Here is a 20,127-nt window from a genome sequence, read left to right as displayed (position 1 = left end):
AGCAATGGAACTCTAGGGACTTTCTGAAGAAATGCATCTATATGAGAAGCCATACATAGAAGTAAACTAGTTTATTTGCAAACAGAAGCAAATTGAAGAAACATATAAAAGCAGTAAAGCAGTACCTGACCAGAAAGGAGTAGAAGAAGGGGGAACAAAGCTGTAGTCTGGAGGAGTTACAAAAGAAAAGCCACAGAACAAAGAAGGGGCTTAGAGAAAGAAAGAAAAGAGAGAAAAGCAAAAGAGCATTTAGGTGTTGGCAAAAAAATATCTCAACACAGCTATTTTGTTGTTGTAATCATGAGAAAACTGTCACATAAAAGTTGGGACATCAAGATTCATTTTCACCCACTTCTCCCTGCTCAACATTTCTAAATGAAGAACAAGTCAAGCTTTTACATTTTGATTGACATTGCTCTGCAGTTCAGAGCTGCCTGTCCTTTTACAGGCAAACACAGAGTACCCACTCCAGTGCTGCCATCTCTGAACCCCATCCATCCAAGGATGCCATTCTCTTCTCGGTGAACTGCCTGATTTCCACTCTGTTATACCAGTGGAAAGGGTACTCCTGTAAATTCTTGATGGAAAATGTTTCACATCAAAACTGATAAAAAGAACGTATAAGGCTGTATCAATGAAACACAAAGAACTGATGGAAAATTTAAGAAATAACTCAATTTGTTAAGAACCAACTGTACCCTCCCTCCATTCCCACATGCAGATGCCAGCTTATTTTCAATGGGAAAATGCAAATAGAAGTGAAAACCACTCTGAATCGTACACCTGGAAAACAAAGTATATACACCCTCCAAAATATAAAGAGGTACAGAAAAGTCAATGGCATTTCGATGCTCAAAGTCTTTTTATTCTTAAGGATAAGAGCCAGTAACATTTCTTAAATAGTTCTAAAGTGTTAAAATACATTATTCAATGTGCTATGTGCTTCAGTATTTCATCTAAAAATCACAGTAACCCTAAGAGGAAGGTATTAATGCTATTCCCTCTTCACATTTCAGAGAAATCTGGAAGCAGTGTGAGCCCAGGGTCCACACTTTCAACCTTTGACCACTGCTGCTCCACTCTGCATCTATTGCTCTGCTTCAGGTACCTCTGCAGGCAGAGGTAAAACCATGGGGCTATCACAATGGGAAGGAAGATGTGGTTATAAACTTTCTATTACTATTTATTCTCCCTGTTTTCATTTAATAGATTATTCAGTTGGGCCATGTTTTCCAAGAAGACAAATGATATCTTGCTGTTTTGGTACAGCTGTATCAATAAGTTCTGGCCAATGAAATGTAAGCAAAAGTATCATCAGGCAGCTTCCAGGGCCTTTCCTAAGAAGACAGTGTGCACACAGCTTCGCCTTGCCTTGGCTTCTGTTTTCTGCCCTGCTGTCTGGAGTGTGGTCATGAGAAGGAACGTCTCTTCTGGATGATACAGCGTGGGCTTAAAGGAACCTGTCCACTACTGATTTCATGGAACAGAGATATCTGCTCTTCTCTCCAGCCCTGGGCTCACTACCACCAGGTTGTATGGGAACTAGAAATGCAACTCTCTGCTGCTTCAGCTGGTGGATTTGGGTTTCTGCCACTTGTACCTGCATGGGATCTGATCGTTATAAAAAGCTTTCTACAACTAACCATGAGGCAAAAGTGGGCTAACTAAACTGGGAAAACATTCTATCATCTTCTAATGTGATCTGCTTCTTTGCAGTAACTGCCCAACTCAGGAGCCTGACAATTCCTCCAAAATTAACAGAATAGCAGTGACTTATTAAGAGATTACCAGAATCCACCAAACAGACTAGCCCAGGGAATTGGAGGGAGTTCAGTTGTTCTTACAACCCTGGGTCTTGGAGCCCTCTAAACACAGAGTGTGTCCATGGTATATTTCTCCCATGCATGATCTCATACGTTCACACTGAACCTACTCTGAAGCATATCCTTGCTAATCATCAAGGTTCTGTTCTGTCCTGTTGCACACTTTGCAGTGCATTTTTTACTTAAAATTCATTGGTACATGTCATTACAACTAATTTTACAATTTGCTCAATTTATTTATTGCCACACAATAGAACTGGCACATTTTCATTTTGTTAAATAGAGGAGAGGCTGCCATCTCTAATTTAATGAAGTAAACAATATATACCTAACTCTATTCCTGCCAGAAAATCTGATGCAAAGATTTCTATCCCAGGTCTGAACAAGAAGCCCTCATCATGCACACCACTTCTGACAGGTATTAGCATTTTTCACGTGAGCTGTTTCCTAATTATTCATGTTTGAGTCTCTCTCTAGGACTATTTTATCCATAGAGAAATAAAAATAGGCTAAATTTCTCCAAAACTGTTAATGAAGGTAATTTAAGCCATGAGTTTGATATATAACAAGAGATAAGTTAGCTCTAAGAGGAAGAAATGAGAAATCAATGGAAATACAATTAAATGCAATTTAAATAATCTCAACAATAAGGAGATTAATTAGATAGATAAGTTGTCTGTAATCTTAAAACATCTGACATTCTTGAAGTAATATGGGTAGTACCTCACCAAAGGTCTTGAATCTCTGTTTCAATTATATGGTATCTATTTTCTAACCCTAAGAGCATATAATCACTTGCATTCATGTCAAGTAGCTAGAATTTGGATCTTATAAAATCTTATCTAAACTACTATAACTCCAATTACATAGTAGTTCGCTGTCATGGTGAGGCTCTGGCCTGTCTGCAGCTTTTATTCTACACTAATTTCTTTTCCTGATGACTGAACAGAGCCTTGGTCTGCCTTGGTTCCTCACCTGAATTCCAGCCTGTGACTTTTAGTGTTTCCAGGACACTGCCATGAAGTGCAGACATTATCTCTCATTTAACCTGCCTGAAATTGGACTCCTTATCTCCTTCCCTATAATCTAGGCTCGACCTCCCACTTGTTTTTCTTTCCACGACTCGGTTGTTCTCTCTGTGAACCCCACCTCATCAAGTCAGTGATGAAGTTTGGCTCTTCCAGCTCGCTCTCTGAGTCAAACGCCTTTTCTTCTGGACTCAGAAATGTGTCCTTCATGAATTCTCAAGTGCTGCCACACAGTCCAGGTGTTGGCATCATTTCTAACCTCAGGCAACAGCCTCCTACCTGGTCTTCTCACTGTTCCAAATACTGCCTCCCAGATACCAATCCGCAGTTCACAACCTGACTGCTCCTGCTTTCTATCCAAATCTGCCATAATTTCTCCAAGTGAATTCTCTTCACCCAGGCCAGCCTCTTACCACCCCCGATGTCTACTGCTACATTTCCACATCAGAACCTTTGCTCATTCTGGAGTGCTGCTGCTTCCCCTGCCTCTGTTATCCTAAACTTCTCTCTCAAAAGCCCAGTGCAGGTCCTCCCCATGGGCCTTCCCTGACCACCCAGGCATCCTCTGGCCCCTTTTCCTTCCTCTTCTAGCCATGTTAGACACTTGCACCACAGCCCTCCTGGGGGCTGCTACTTCATGACTGCATGAGGATTCTGGAGGGCAGGGGCCAGCTCTGATAACACTACTGCATCTCCCACAGGATATCAGTTCCAGTACTAAAAAGCTGAAATTGCTTAAAGGACATGTATCTCGGCAGGGTATTTAATTTTGCAATTTCTTGTGCCTCTTTTGCCTATTCATTTAGCTTATCTTTTGTTCACTTAAGTGTTCAATAAGACTTCCACCAAAGGCCAGCAAAACACAAAGAAAAAAAGTGAAATATGCTCAGCTACTATTCCCAAGGCTTCCGGGGGCCATAATCTATCAGTAATATTCCTACAATCACTGAAATTTTTCTGAGTTGCTGAGCAGCTATTAAATAGTGTACGACTCCTGGCACTAACCATACTGCATGCCTGAGGAATCTTCTTAGGAAGAAAAGGCTAATCAGTCTCCCCTGCCGTTCAGAGTATAGCTCTCAGCCAAACATTTTAAGGCTGGATGGGGGATGCTTTCTACTTTTCTACATGATGTAGCACAACTTGCACCTGCCATTCTTCCTATACATCAATTTCCACTGCCCCTGGGTCTTTAATTCCTACAAGCTGGAAAAACAGCATTTAAATGTTTATACCTATGGAGATAAGAGTAAAAGATAATGTTCTTCTCTAAGAAGGGATGAATTTAAATATAGATGTAAGTCATGTCAGAATAAAGCATTTGCTTAAATATTTTTCACATTGTGTTAATTTGCAAAATAGAGTAACATCCACACTGAGTGTATACCCACTGATTTCTACACACAGATGCAGACCCATGCATTCTTCATCAAACTCCCCTCACCATACCAAGACACCATATTGTAAAAAGTATTGGCAAGTCTATGCCATAGAATAGAATGAGAAGATCCCAGTAGTGGGAATATTCACATTGGAATGTCAGGAGTATCTATCATCTCCTGAACTCTTTGCTCACTGCCTAGTGTTACAGTTAGGCTGCCTACTAATGCATGAAGTTATTGGGGAAACTTTTTGAGAAAGGACTCTTTTATTCATATTGGTGTCTACTTAGAAAATATAAATCAGGGGCCAGTGCTGTGGCGTAGCAGGTTAAGCTGCCGTCTGCGGTGCTGGCATCCCATATAGGTACCAGTTCGAGTCCCAACTGCACCTACTTCTAATCCAGCTCTCTGCTGTAGCCTGGGAAAACAGCAGAAGATGACCCAAATCATTGGGTCCCTGCACCTGCATGGGAAATCCAGAAGAAGCTCCTGGCTTCGGATCAGCACAGCTCTGGCTGTTGCGGCCAATTGGGGAGTGAACCAGTGGATGGAAGATCTTTCTCTCTCTCTCTCTCTCTCTCTGCCTCTCCTTCTGTTTCTTTTTTTTATTATTAGAACTTTTTATACACTTTTTTATTTCTAGAATTGGAATGCTAAGTTCCAATCATTATTTAATTTTTTTTGCCTCCACTTTTTTAAGCTTGGGAAATCCATTAACTTTTTATTTTATTTTATTTTATTTTATTTATTTTTTTAAAATTTTTATTTAGTAGATATAAATTTCCAAAGTACAGTTTATGGATTACAATGGCTTTTCCATAACTTCCCTCCCACTCGCATCCCTTGCATCTCCCGTTCCCTCTCCCATTCAATTCACATCAAGATTCATTTTCAATTATCTTTATATACAGAAGATTGATTCAGTATATATTAAGCAAAAATTTCATCAGTTTGCACCCACATAGAAACACAGAGTGTAAAATACTGTTTCAGTACTAGTTATAGCATTACTTCACATTGGACAACACATTAAGGACAGATCCCACATGAGGAGTAAGTACACAGTGACTCCTGTTGTTGATTTAACAATTTGACACTCTTGTTTATGGTGTCAGTAATCTCCCTAGGCTCTTGTCATGAGTTGCCAAGGCTATGGAAGCCTTTTGAGTTCGCTGACTTCGATCTTATTCAGACAGGGTCTTAGTCAAAGGAGAAGTTCCCTCCTCCCTTCAGAGAAAGGTACCTCCTTCTTTGATGACCCGTTCTTTCCACTGGGATCTCACTCGCAGAGATCTTTCATTTAGGTCTTCTTTTTTTTCCCCCCAGAGTGTCTTGGCTTTCCATGCCTAAAATATTCTCATGGGCTCTTCAGCCAGATCCAAATGCCTTAAGGGCTGATTCTGAGGCCAGAGTGCTATTTAGGATATCTGTCATTCTATGAGTCTGCTGTGTATCCTGCTTCCCATGTTGGATCATTCTCTCCCTTTTTGATTCTATCAGTTAGTATTAGCAGACACTAGTCTTGTTTGTGTGATCCCTTTGACTCTTAGACCTATCAGTGTGATCAATTGTGAACAGAAATTGATCACTTTGACTAGTGAGATTGCATTGGTACATACCACCTTGATGGGACTGTATTGGAATCCTCTGGCATGTTTCTATCTCCACCATTTGGGGCAAGTCCGATTGAGCATGTCCCAAATTGTACATCTCCTCCCTCTCTTATTCCCACTCTTATATTTAACAGGGATCACTTTTCAGTTAAAATTTAGCTGTAGTAACTAATGTGTAAATCATCAGTATGCAACCATTTAGTTCTGACACTTGAGTGAGATGGATAAGACACAGAACACAGAAGTATATCCATTTAAAAAATGTATTTATAGGTGGGTAAAAAAGTACTAGAGACTTGAAATGTGATGCCTATGTTTTTATTGTTAAGGCTAACTAAGTGTTGCTTTAAAGTATTATGTTTTGCCTTGATCAGGCTATGAATGTATATGAAAAAAATGAAAACATTCTCAATTTTCAGTAACATCTGAAATTTGTACTAGCAGAAACCAAGTTCAATCAACACTCTTCCTAAAAGTACTTATTAGCAAGCCCTGAAGTATTTTTGAAGTAACAATTTTCCATTCTGAGTATCACAGAACACTACTGTAAACATGTTAATTATTCTCAGGTAGTGTGAACATTATCTAATATTCAGCTTTCTGTTGTTAGAAGTACATATGATCATACCTATTTATGAAACAGAAAGTCGTTAGTAAGAATATCAGGCAATTGACCCAATGGTATACAGTGGTCACTTAAGTTCACTGCGCAAGACTGGCCTAGAAGTCACCCCAAAGACCTATACTCCTATGGAGGATGTTCTGAAGATCAGTCTAGGAGGTGTTTTTGTTTATTTGTTTTTTTTTGTGTGTTGCTTGTTTTGCCAATATTGTCTACAAATGGCTTAACAGACAGCAGGCTAAGAATTTAATGAATGTTTAATTTTAATTGTGATCCTTATCCTAATTTTATTTTAAAACTCATGTAAGTCTTCCTTTCTTCCTTTTAGACTCCCAGCAAGATCCACAGACTATCCACAGACTATCAACTATCTACTCCCCCAAATAAAGCAAATTAAAGTCTCCCAGCTTAATGTGTATCATATACTTTACATACTGTTACTGAAAAATATAGGAATAATTCAGATTGGCTTCATTTAATTGGATGTTAACAACTGGTAAGTGGATGAATTTTCCATTAATCTAAAATACAAAGATTTAATAAGAAAAACTTATGTCTAGAATTATTGCAAAATATATAGTTACTTATTAATCAATGCAACATAGTAAAAACATACAAAGTCATTAACAAGAAAACAACATAAGTATAAGTTCTTTGCTAATACTATGGAAAATTAGATAATTTGACATCATCTTGGGATTTCAGATTATTTATACCCATTTGTTAAGACATGAACTTGTTTCTAAATCCATATTCTTTAAACCTAACTGGCAGACATGTATTAGATTAGCAATGTGCAAATGACTGAAGACACTGTAGAAGATACACAAATACGTTCAGCCTCTGACTTCAAAGTGCTCACAAGTCAGTGAAGGGATAGACACACTATATAAAGACATGGGCATAATTCATTTCGGATACAAAATGCTATGACTGGATGTTCGGCTCCACCTTGGCCCTAAAAACAAAACATAACCCTATAATCTTCTAGTTGCTCAGGCCAAAGCTTCAGAATCAACTTTCAGTATTCTCTTAGTGTAATGCGTCATATCTGATATGTCATACCACCCTGCTAGATCATCTTCTAATTTATCTCACCTCTAGAGTACCATGTTGGCCCCAGCCACGAGATCTCTCACTGGCTTGCATCCTGAGTCTCTCAACTGGACTCTCTGTGTCTGCCTTGTCCTCTTTCCCATGGCCTTTTCTCAACACAGAAGCCAGAATAATCCTGTTAAAACGTAAAGTCAGACCATGTCTTTGCTTTGCTTACATTCTTCCAACAACTTCCCCTTTCTTCCGGAGTAAAAGCTGAAGTCCTTTAGGGTCTTATGTGACCTGGCCTCCCTACCTCTCAGACCTCATCTCCTGCTGCTTTTCCTCTGTAGGCTTACGCCCTGCCCACACTGCAAGGCCAAACTTGCCCCTTCCTTTGCCTTGGCTATTTCCCCTCTTACCATCCTGAGTCTTTACTGAAATGTAACCTTTGCAACGAGCCCACCCTGATGTCCTACACAAGAGTCATCGACACATATCACTAATGTTATAGGGTACAGGCAGAAAATAAGATTTACTGGGCAGGGGGACAACACACAAGCAGAGAAGCAGATCAAATGTTCGCACTTTCCTAAATGTCCATTGTCTCACAGTGTAGTTGGGCACAAAATAGTCTGCCCACACTGTGGTTAAAGTACCAGCAGCCTGCTCTACATATTGATAAGTTATCTATGCCAGCTTATATTAATAGAAGTCCCCTGGTCATACAAGAAGTCTTGTTTTAGAAATGGGAGTTCCTGGAGCCAGTGGCTGCTGCCAGCCTGTTGAACTATTGACCTAATTCAGAACTGCTGAATGGGCCTTTCCGATAGGCTATTGAAAGGAAAGAAAATAGGAAAGTAAACCTCCCATTTTTTCTTTATCACCCAATCAGCTCAGTTAGAAATCAAAAGCCATTCTCTAGCAATCTTGAGCTTCGTTACATCATTATGGTATTTTTTTCCAGCGCAAGTTTCAACTTCAAATACTACACAGTTTAATTCTTAATCTACAAGGGTAGGTACTTTTGTCTGTTCTATTCACTGCTGTCTATCCCCAGCAATTTGAACAGTGCCTGACCTGAAGGAGGCTCTGTGCAAAGATCTGCTGAATGAATGAATGATCTAGGGAGAGAGCTGTTGGTAAGGGTGTCATAAATAAAAAAGATATGAGGAAAGAAGCATTTGGATTCATTCAAGTACGTAGAACCATGCCTTCTGAGGAGGAAGGACAAAGAAGAGGGGAAGTTAACTGGGAAAGAATGTGTTTTGACTAGCGAAAACTAAGCCTACAAGTTGGGCAATACAGATATTTGTCTGCTCAGTTCTAATTGGAGTGCCTCCACAGGAAAGTGGCCAGGATGGTGAGAGATTCAATGACTGTTTACATGGTAAGGGATTGAAAGGTTATTTCAAAAGGGAGGAAAAGAGGGGAGGCTGGAAGGCAAGTAGAAAGACACAGAAAAGAAAATATACTGTATACTCATACAGAGAGCAGATAGTTTATTTTGAATATATATTCAGTTATAGTATATTCATTTGACATTAATATGGTAGAATGAGCAAGCAATCTATTTATTTTGTACTAACTACAGTAGGTTGGTATCTGTTAAATCAAATTTCTGGATCAATATAAGAAAAAACTGTTCAAAATAAATTAGATATTCTGTGTGGCAGTGGGCATAAAGTCACTTGAGTGTTCAAGCAAATACTGATGATGACCTTTCAGGAATGTCATAAAAGATATTTGTTTAAAGGCCAGCGCTGTGGTGTAGTAGGTTAAGTCTCTACCTGCAGCACTGGCATCCCATATGGATGCCTGTTCTAGTCCTGGATAGTCCACTTGTGATCCAGCTCTTTGCTAATGTACCTCGGAAAGCAGCAGAGGATAGACCAAGTGCTTGGGACCCTGCAACCACATAGGAGACCCAAAAGAATCTCCTGGCTCCTGGCTTCAGATCAGCTTAGCTCTGGCCACTGCAGCCATTTGGGGAGTGAAACCAGCAGATGAAAGACCTCTCTCACTGTGTCTGCATCTCTCCATAACTCTACCTCTCAAATAAATACAAATATTTTTTTAAAAAGTATATTTGTTTGGAAAAGCCTCAAACAGGGCTCACATAGTTGGTAAGCTGGAGAATTTTTCTGCCATTACTACCTATAGAGTATGCATCAGGCTGCATTTAATATAACACTTGAGGGATATGTTTGCTATACTATTTGGTGCAAGTAGATGCTTCATACATGTTGAATGGATGAAATAAAGAATGAAAGTATGAATGAATAGAGGAAACCTTGGCTCAATCTACACTCAATGTCCCAATGCTATTAAGAGAGAAGAGAATTACAGAGTGAAGACCTGCTACTGTATGCAGATTTGAAATTCAGTAGGGGATTGGCCTATCAGTGGTATATATCAAGGCAAAAAGAACTTGCAGTTGATCCTCACAGGTGGGAAATGAGTTTTTAGGAAGAAAAAAAGCTGATTCTCTTAATTTAGACAAACTTCTGATTGTTTTCTAGACAAGAGAGACTAGAAAAGACAAATCTTTGGATTGGGGCCATCATACAAGGGCACTATGATCAATTAGGGAACACTTCACCTATTAAATGCACGGAAGCCAGTGTTAATTGATAACATAAGAGAGCTAATAATAAACTATATACAATTTGTGATATATACATTTGTATTTATATTTATAATTTATGTGAATTAATAGCATAAAAGATGAGAAATACTAAGGACATCATACTGCCTTTTGGGCTTTGAAACGTTAAAAATATGACTGAGTGAAGTTATCTAAACTCGTAAAATTTATACCTGCAAGTCACATTCTGAAAGAATCATGGCTACTAGTCACTAATTTTTAAAGTCACTAGGCTCAGATAAAAATGCTTAAATGGGGCTGGCACAGCAGGGTAAGGCACTGTCTGAGATGCTGACATCCCATATGAATGCTGGTTAGAATCCTGGCTACTCCACTTTCCATCTAGATACCTGCTAATGCTCCTGGGAAAGAAGCAGAAGATGGTAAAAATACTTGAGCCCTTGTCACCCATGTGGGAGATCGAGATGCAATTCCTAGCACCTGACTTTTTGAGGAGTGAACCTGCAGATAGAAGATACCTCTCCTCTCCCTCTCCCTCTCCTCCCCTTTCCCCTCTCTCCTCCCCTCTCCCTTCTCTCCTCCCTTCTCTTTCTCTCTCTCTCTCCACCCGTGTCTCCCTCTCCCCCATCTGTATCTCTCTCTCTCTCCCTGTGTGTCTCCCTATATTAATCATTCCTTTCAAATAAAGACATCTTTTAAAAATGCTTTATAGTAGCCATAATGTAGCACTTGCTAAGGAAGTATACTTGCCAAGTATAGTAGCACTTGAAATAAGTAAATAAAAAAGGAAAGCCCTGGGGCTGGCACTGTGGCATAGCAGGTAAAGCCACCATCTGCCATGCCGGCATCCCATATGGGCACTGGTTTGAGTCCTGGCCGCTCCATTTCTGATCCAGATCTCTCGTATAGCCTGGGAAAGCAGGAGAAGATGGGCTAGGTCCTTGGGCCCCTGCAATCTCATGGGAGACCTGGAAGAAGCTCCAAGCTCCTGGCTTTCCAATCAGCCCTGGCTGTGTGGCCATCTGGGGGCTGAAACAAAGATGGAAGACCCCTCTCTCTCTCTGCCTCTGTAACTCTGCTTTTCAAATAAATAAATAAAATCTTTTAAAAAGGTAAAAAAGGAATGACATTAAAAAAAAATGAAAGCCCAGTGTGACCTAATCATGAAAATGTGCAACTGGTGTTGAGCACTTGCCCACCAAATGAAAACTCTGTGGACACAACAGACATGGGAAGCGAAAAGTATATGAAAATGTCAGCAATATGTTCTACATTATTCTGCCTGTAGAATAGTGTGTGTATTGGGAGAAGCACAAGAAACAGAAGTAATAAACTAAAGTACCAAAGAAAAAGAGGAGGACTTTATAAATACAAAAAAATAATTGTCAAATGAGGCTAAGGTAACATTTCACATGGGTAGCAATGTTGAATAGTGTGGAAGTGGCGGAAGAAGCAGTGATAATAATTGCAGAAACTGAAACATACAGCATTTCCTATATGACAGACAATACTGTGAGTACTGCACATCCACTAACTCTTTTAAAGGTTCATAACCTGAGTATTAAGCATCAGGAGACAATGCTGCATAATGAAATAAACTAGGGGAACTCCAGGTAAACTGTCACTTTCTTAGAAATATATGAGTATCATAAGCTGCATTTCTTGTATGTCTTTTTGATAAACGAAAAGTTTTCATGCACCTCTCACAGGATTGGAGGTTTGTGGACTACTCCCCCGAAGACATTAATTTATGTATAAGGTGTTTGAAAAATAGTGTCTTGGTAATCATCATATTCCTGGACATCAGACAAGATTCTTAGGTCCCATTATTCTCTATCAAATAATTAATACAGTGTTTCAGAAAAATAGGCAGGGATTGCTTGGAAACTTGCCTTGGCTAGGAGTTCCTTCTCTTGGAAGACAATGCATTTGCAGGAAAGCCATAATCTACTGAAAATACTTCATTGAATTAAAGTCATGTTTTTCTTATAACTCCCATCAATGGGCTACCTATTTGGTCTAATAATGTCAAGTCTTTCTATAATTCAAAGTTGTAAGTACTTTAAAAAGAAAATTAAAATAAGGATGGAAAAATTGAGGCAAAATTTTAAAATTAACACAATGAGATTGTACTGACTCTAATGGTGTTGCCACCCTCACCCTTCACATAAAGACATCTCTATCTAGAACCTGTGACCATGATCTTAGTTGAAAAAAAAAAAAAAGTCTTTACAGATGTGATTAAGTTAAGGGTCACGAGAGATCATACTGAGGTTGAGTGAGTCTTAAATCCAATGACAAGTGTCTACACAAGAGGAAAGTGTGGGAGATAGTCCACAGAGAAGCCAAGGTGAGCACCATGAGGGCACTAGGGTGATGCATCTACAAGCCAAGGGACATCAAGCACTCTGGCAACCACTCAGAAATTAGGAGTCCTAGGTAAGGGAAAAATGTTCCCTGAGGCCCATGCCTACATTTTGGTTTCTGACTTTCAGCCTCCAGAGTGATGAGAACGTTTTTCTGTTGTTTTCAGACACAAAGTTTGTCATAATTTTATAATAATTTTAGAAACTAATATGATGAAATTAAAACAAACATTTAAGTTATCAGAATAAAGTTATATCATATTAAACTCAAATGATAAGGAAAAGATGACAGAAGACTGAGGGTAAGATAAATAAATTGGAAAATAAGGGTAGATGAATCTTAATATGCTGAATTAGAAGTGCAGAAAAATTCAAACTAAATTAAGTAGATCTTTAAGAAGCTGTAAGAGGAGATAATATGGATTATCTCCTATTATAATGTATATAATAAATAGTGGTTAGGGAATCATCAGATGTTTCAAAAATAATTAGAAATAAGGGAGCATTGTGTTATGTTGAGTTATGTAAATATGAATGGCACAAATTCTCCAACTTCAAGTTTGTGTCTAAAATGCTAGCTATAAATGAAGCATAAGTACCTTGTCAGATGCTTATAACATAAAAGGAACACAGGAGTGCAAATAAAGAGGCTACACCCAGGGAGAGGCAGGCTAGGTTCTGGCTTCCACTTGTTCTTACAAGGTCATTTGTTCAGTTTTCAGAAATGAAGGGAAATCTTTGTCCATTTTTAAAGAATTGTTGCAATATTTGTCATCACACCAAAGGGAATACATTGATCTTCATTTTGTTGTCAAACCCACTCATCTTTTCATGCTTTTTTCCTCTAATAACCACACTTCACACTCCGATACCTGTGGTGCCTCCCACGGACCTTCGGTTCTGCCTTCACTTATTTAGTCCTTTCTGAGCACCTATCCTATGCAAAGTACTATGCAAAGTGCAATTTGAGAATCAGAAGCAAAGGAGCCTGGCCTCTGTAGCTCCAGGAACAATAAATCAGAAGTAATTAAAGCTATACACAAATAACTGTAATTCTCAAATTACTATATTCTCTATGAGCTAATAAACAAAATATTGAGGGTTCACAACTCTATCTGAACCCAGACCACTCTCCTTGGTTCCAATTGCCTACTGAATCACTGAGTATCTGCACATACCAAAATATTTCTGCAAAACAGAATGTATTACCTTCTCTACACCTATTTGGTCTCTTCTGTTTCCCAGCCAGTTAGTGGTTTTACCATTAGCCAGTCATCACCAAGGCAAATACTCATGTATCATACTTGTACTACTTCCATCTCCACTCCTCTAGCCAACCAATTCACCTTCTAAAGCATTCAAACCCAGCCACTGTCCTTCTCCACTATCACTATCAAACTCTTGGCCAAACCACTCTTATCCTTCTCATGGGCATCTGCAACAGCCTTTTTGTCTATACTCTCTCTAAGCCACTCTTCATAGAGCAGCAGTGGTCTTTTAAAACAACACAATTTTGTCATAGCATTTTTTGCACATAAAGCTTCAGGCTATTCCTACCACAAGGAAGAGAATCCACAAACTGTGCTTCAACCACTGACTCTTTTACACTCCCTTCAGCATGTGAAATTTTTATTTTTTTGCTTAGAAGCCTTCACATAGCTACCTCTTCACTGTGGACTTCCTCTGCTGTCCCACCCACTCCCCTGCCAGTGCTCACAGATCCATTATTCAGCCTGAATGTCACTGCATTAAATCCTAGAGAAAGTTCCATGCACTGGTTTGTAGATATCCGTATGTCCATTTGGTCTATAGAGTTGATTACTCTGTTGTTTCCTTGCTGATTTCCTGTCTGGTTGATCTATCCATTGTTGAAAGTAGAGCCCTAAAGTCTCCCATCACTAATTTTTTTCTTCCATTACTATTATATTGGAATCTATGTCTTCTTTTAGATCCCTTAGCATTTCTTTTAAATAGCCAGGTGCCCTGTAATTAAGTTCATATACGTTTATAATAGTCACAGTTTCCTCCTGATTTAATCCCTTAATCAGTACATAGTGCCCCTCTTTGTCTCGTTTAACAGTTTCTGTGTTAAAGTCTATTTTGTATGATATTAGGATGGCAACACCAACTTTTTTGGTTTCTGCTTCCATGGAATATCTTTTTGCATGCTTTCACATTCAGTCTGTGGGTATCTTTGTTGGTGAGATGTTTTTCTTGTAGGCAGCAAATAGATGGTTTTGTTTTTTAATCCATTCAGCCAGTCTGTGTCTTTTAACTGGAGAGTTGAGGCCATTTTCATTCAATATGACTATTGATAGGTCATGAGTTTGCCCTGCCATTTTCCAGTAAATATTCCTATTGTTTAATTTAGATTTCCTTTGTACTTTTACTGGGAGATTTTTCTACCTTCACCTTCTTTCATAGTGATGACCATGTTTTTGTGTTTCTGTGTGTAGTACATCCTTAAGCATCTTTTGTAAGGTTGGACGAGTGATGACAAATTCTTTCAGTTTCTGTTTTTTATGGAAGGTCTTTATTTAACCTTCACTCATAAATGAGAGAGTTGCAGGGTGCAGTATTCTGGGTTGGTAGTTTTTCTCTCTTAAGATTTTGAATATATTTTGCCATTCTCTCCTAGCCTGTAGGGCAAAATCATACCATGCATCTTCTCTGAATACAATGGAACAAAGCTGTCAATCAGTAACTCAGGAATCTCTAGAACATATGCATAACACAGAGACTGAACAACATGTTCCTGAATGAACAGTGGGTCATTCATTCTGGAAACAAATGAAGATGACAATACACCAGATCAAAACTTATGGGATACAGCAAGAGCAGTATTAAGACAAACGTTTATAGCAATTAGTGCCTAAATCAACAAATTGGAAGGGCACCAAATAAATGAGCTATCAATGCACACCAAGGACCTAGAAAAACAACAGCAAACCAAACCCAAAACTAGGAGGAGAAAAAAATAGAAATCAACAAAACTGAAACAAAAAATATACAAAAGAAACAAAGAGCTGGTTTTTGAAAAAAAAAAAAAAGACAAAATTTACACACTATTGGCCCAACTAACTGAAAAAAAAATAGAGAAGACCCAAATCAATAAAATTAGAGATGAAAAAGGAAATGTAACAACAGACACCACAAAAATAAAACGAATCATAAGAAATTACTACAAAGAGTAGTATGCCAACAACCTGGGAAACCTAGAAGAAATTGACAGATTCCTGGACACATATAACTTACCTAAATTGAGCCACGAAGACATAGAAAACCTAAACAGACCATAAACCAAGACAGAAACTGAATCAGTAATAAAGACCCTCCCAACAAAGTAAAGCCCAGGACCGGACACATCACCTTAATTCCTAAACCTGAAAAATATGCAACAGAGAAAGAGAACTACAGACCAATTTCCCTGATGAACATAGATACAAAAATCATCAACAAAATACTAGCCAATCGAATCCAATAACACATCAGAAAGGTCATTCACCTGGACCAAGTAGGATTTATCCTTGGTATGCAGGGATGGTTCAACATACACAAATCAATCAATGTGACAGATCACATTAACAAACTGAAGAACATTAACCATATAATTATTTTAATAGATGCAGGGAAAGCATTTGATAAAATACAACAGCCTTTCATGATGAAAACTTTAAGCAAATTGGGAATAGAAGGAACATTCCTTAATATAATCAAGGCAATTTAGGATGGACCCATGGCCAGCATCCTATTGAATGGGGAAAAGTTGGAAGCATTCCCACTGAGATTCAGAACCAGACAAGGATGCCCACTCTCACCACTGCTATTCAATATAGTCCTGTCAAGAAAAAGAAATCAAAGGGATACAAACTGGGAAGGAGGAAGTCAAAATATGCCTATCTGCAGATGACATGATTCTATATATAGGGGATCCAAAAGATTCCACTAAGAGACTACTGGACTCACAGAGGAGTTTGTTATAGTGGTAGGATATAAAATCAACACAGAAAAATCAACAGCCTTTCTATACATGGACAATGCCATGGCTGAGAAAGAACTTCTAATATCAACCCCACTCATAATAGCTACCCCAAAATCAAATACCTTGGAATAAATTTATTCAAGGATGTCAAAGATCTCTAGGATGAGAATTACAAAATGTTAAAGAAAGAAATAGAAGAAGATACAAAAATGGAAAAGCCGTCCATGTTCATTGATTGGAAGAAGGAATATCATCAAAATGTCCATTAGTGCTGGAAGCAATTTACAGATTCAATGTGATACCAATCAAAATACAAAGGGCATTCTTCTCAGATCTAGAAAAATTGATGCTGAAATTCATATGGAAACACAGCAGACCCCAAACATCTAAAGCAATCTAATACAACACAAAACAAAGCTGGAGGCAGCACGATACCAGATTTGAAGACATACTACAGGTAATTTATACTTAAAACTGCCTGGTGCTGGTATAGAAACAGATGGATAGACCAATGGACAGACTAGAAATGCCAGAAATCAACCCATGCATCTACAGCCAACTTATCTTTGACAAAGGAGATAAATTCAATCCCTGGAGCAAGGGCAGTCTCTTCAACACATGATGCTGGGAAAACTGATTTCCATATGCAGAAGTATGAAGCAAGATCCCTACCTTATACCTTATACAAAAATTCACTCAAAAGGGATTAAAGACCTAAATATACGATCTGATACCATCAAATTATTAGAGAACATTGGTGAAACCCTCCAAGACATTGGCATAGGCAAAGAGTTCATGGAGAAGACTCTAGTGGCACAATGAAAGCCAAAATTGACAAATGGGATTACATCAAATTGAGAAGCTTCTGTACTACAAAAGAAATACTCAGCAAAGTGAAGAGGCAGCTGACAGAATGGGAGAAATTATTTGCAAAATATGCAACTGATAAAGAATTAATTACCAGAATATAGCAAGATCAAGAAACTCAACAACAACAAAACAAACAACCCAGTGAAGAAATAGGCAAAGGACTCAAACAGGTATTTTTCAAAAGAGGAAATCCAAATGGCCAAAAGACACGTGAAAAAATAATAAGGATCACTAGCCATCAGGGAAATGCAAATCAATACCACACTGAGGTTTCACCTCACCCCAGTTAGAATGGCTTTCATACAGAAATCAATAGACAACAAATGCTGGCAAGGATGTAGGGAAAAAGTTACCCTAATCCACTGTTGGTGAGAATGTAAACCAGTAAAGCCACTGTGGAAGATAGTATGGCAATGCCTCAGAAATCTGAATATAGAGACACCATATGACCCAGCCATCCCACTTCTGGGAATTTACCCGAGGGAAGTGAAATCCAGCACATGAAAGAGTTATCTGTACCCCCATGTTTATTGCAGCTCAATTCACAATAGCTAGGATATAGAATCAACTCAAATGCCTGTCAACTCAAGACTGGATAAAGAAATTATGGGATATACACACCATAGTATACTACACAGTGGTAAAAAAAAATACACACACACACACAACAAAAAACCTGAAATCTGGTTGTCTGCAACAAAATGGATGAAACTGGAAGACATCATACTCAGTGAAACAAGCCAGTCCCAAAAGGACAAATACCACATGTTCTACCTGACCTGTGATAACTAATAGAGCACCTAAAAGGTAATCTATAGAAGTGAAATTGACACTTTCAGAAGCAACCTCTTTGAACAGTCCTTATCTCGCCTGTTGAGGAACAGTTTTTTTCTTTTTTCATACTATTTGTTAAACTCTTTAGTTAACACAGAGTTAATCAAATGTGTATAAAGTTAATTGGAAATAGATCTTAGTAAAAAAATAAAAGTGGGAATAGGAGAGGGAAGAGGAAGAGAGGGGGGTGAGTGGGTGGGAAGGTGGGTATGGGGAAAAAATCACCATGTTCCTAAAGTTGTAATTATGAAATGTATGAAGTTTGTATTCCTTAAATAACAGGTTTGTGGGGAAAAAAAGGAAGCATTGCCTTGTGTTATCACAGTACAAATATCAAAAGCAGAAATTTGTATTGACGGAGTTTTATTACTTAATCTAGAGAATTTATTCAAAATTTACCAGTTCATCACATTTATAGTAACATTTTATCATACATATATTATGTGTTGCTACATGAGGGAACTTTAAAAAGTAAAAAAAAATGGAATTAAAAGATATGACTATTTTGTTGTTAAAAAATCTAAAATGTATGCAGTTTATCCATAACATATTTTTATAAAGGTTTCAAAGTCCCCTTGCATGTATGCATCCTTCCCCTCCAGAATTCAACCCAGGATTACATGTTTCATATAACTGTCATATCCCTTCCATCCCCTTTAATCTAAAATAGTTTCTTAGTAAGAGTTCAGGCCAATTATTTTGTAGAATATCTTTCACATTGGCTTTGATGTTTCCTCAGAATCAGATTCAAATTATGCATTCTGGGGGCAGGAACACCAGCCAAGTGGTGGTGTGTTCACCTTGGAGCATTACAGTGGAAGGCACATGGATCTATTTGTCCCAATACTGGTGATGTTTTCTAACTTTGATCACTTGGTTAAGGGGTGACTATTTGTTCTCTTATAATTAATAAGTTCTTATGTTAGATACATTGATATTATATACATACTATGACAACCAAAATTTAAATTCTCCAACTCTGTGACCCAACTAATTCTCTATAAACAAAAACTTCAGAAAAATGTTTGAGGTCTGCCTCTGCACTAACCAATAAAACAGCTTATTATGCAATTTTTCCAGGTATAAGGGTCTATGAACATTCTACCTTACCTCTCGCTGTCTCTCATGCATACAGAACAAAGAACCTTCAGGTGTTATTTTTCTTAAAGCACAATAAAACCTCTAAACTCATTCTTCAGATGAGAGGCATGAGGCCCAGACTGACTAAGTGCATGCCTATAGTCAGACAGCTACTCAGCGTCAGACCTGAAAATAATCAAGTATTCACTGAAGAGGAAGAGAGGCAAGTGTCAATTCAGTGCCCTTCAAATACACAAGCCCTACAGTTAACTAAGCAATCTAAGGCAGGTTCGCTGTGACCATTTGGGGAAACAGTAAGACTCACACACTGAGCCACAGAACACAGTTCCTGCAGCAGCTACAGTGTCCAGGGAAGCACAACAGCTTTCCTAGCTCTCTTCCCTGAGCTCTCTTCTCTTTATTTCTCTTTTTTAAAAAAACTTTTAGGTCATTCCAAAGGCAATGAAAAAAAAATCCCATAACCTTGCAGACAACCTAAAAGGCAGCCTGCACTGGGCCCCTAATCTAGAAATGCTGTGCTCCTCGCCCAGCCCTCTGGACTCCCTGTTTCATTCTAATCAACATCTTTCTACACGAAATTTTGTATTTGCATGAGGCAACTCCACAAATTTTACAAATTGAAAAATAGTTGTAATCATTCTATGAACATTCTAATTTAGCCCACGGGTAATCAGTCTCTACAATGATCTGGGAGTTTCTTTTCCAAGGTGACTATAAAAACAACAACAATAATAATAAACAGCCAATTTCAGGAGTCAGAGTTGCAATTTCAACCTCTACCCTGAAAACAGGATGCATCTGGGTTTGACCTTGCCTGCTCTGCATTCTCCAAGGCCTTTTAGAAAGAACAGAGATGTCAATGT

The 20,127-nt window shown here is 38.4% G+C and overlaps 1 protein-coding gene across 2 annotated transcripts in view; it reads right to left on the bottom strand.

The window, feature by feature from the left end:
* VAV3 (vav guanine nucleotide exchange factor 3) overlaps positions 1-20,127 on the bottom strand; it is a 404,596-nt gene that overhangs the window by 4,954 nt on the left and 379,515 nt on the right. Inside the window, exon 26 of one of the 2 annotated variants that reach the window (XM_089300257.1) lies at positions 126-209. The exons of the other annotated variant lie outside the window; for it this stretch is intronic. Within the exon in view, the coding sequence (XP_089156383.1) occupies positions 126-209 (84 nt within the window). The remainder of the gene's footprint in view (positions 1-125; positions 210-20,127) is intronic. 2 annotated transcript variants of the gene reach the window in all.

The sequence above is a fragment of the Oryctolagus cuniculus genome, chromosome 7 (assembly GCF_051225735.1).
Source record: "Oryctolagus cuniculus isolate XC-2025 breed Fujian yellow rabbit chromosome 7, ASM5122573v1, whole genome shotgun sequence".
Taxonomy (NCBI): Eukaryota; Metazoa; Chordata; class Mammalia; order Lagomorpha; family Leporidae; genus Oryctolagus; species Oryctolagus cuniculus.
The sequence above is the reverse complement of the archived record's forward strand: the minus strand, read 5'-3'. Positions and strand labels throughout refer to the sequence as shown.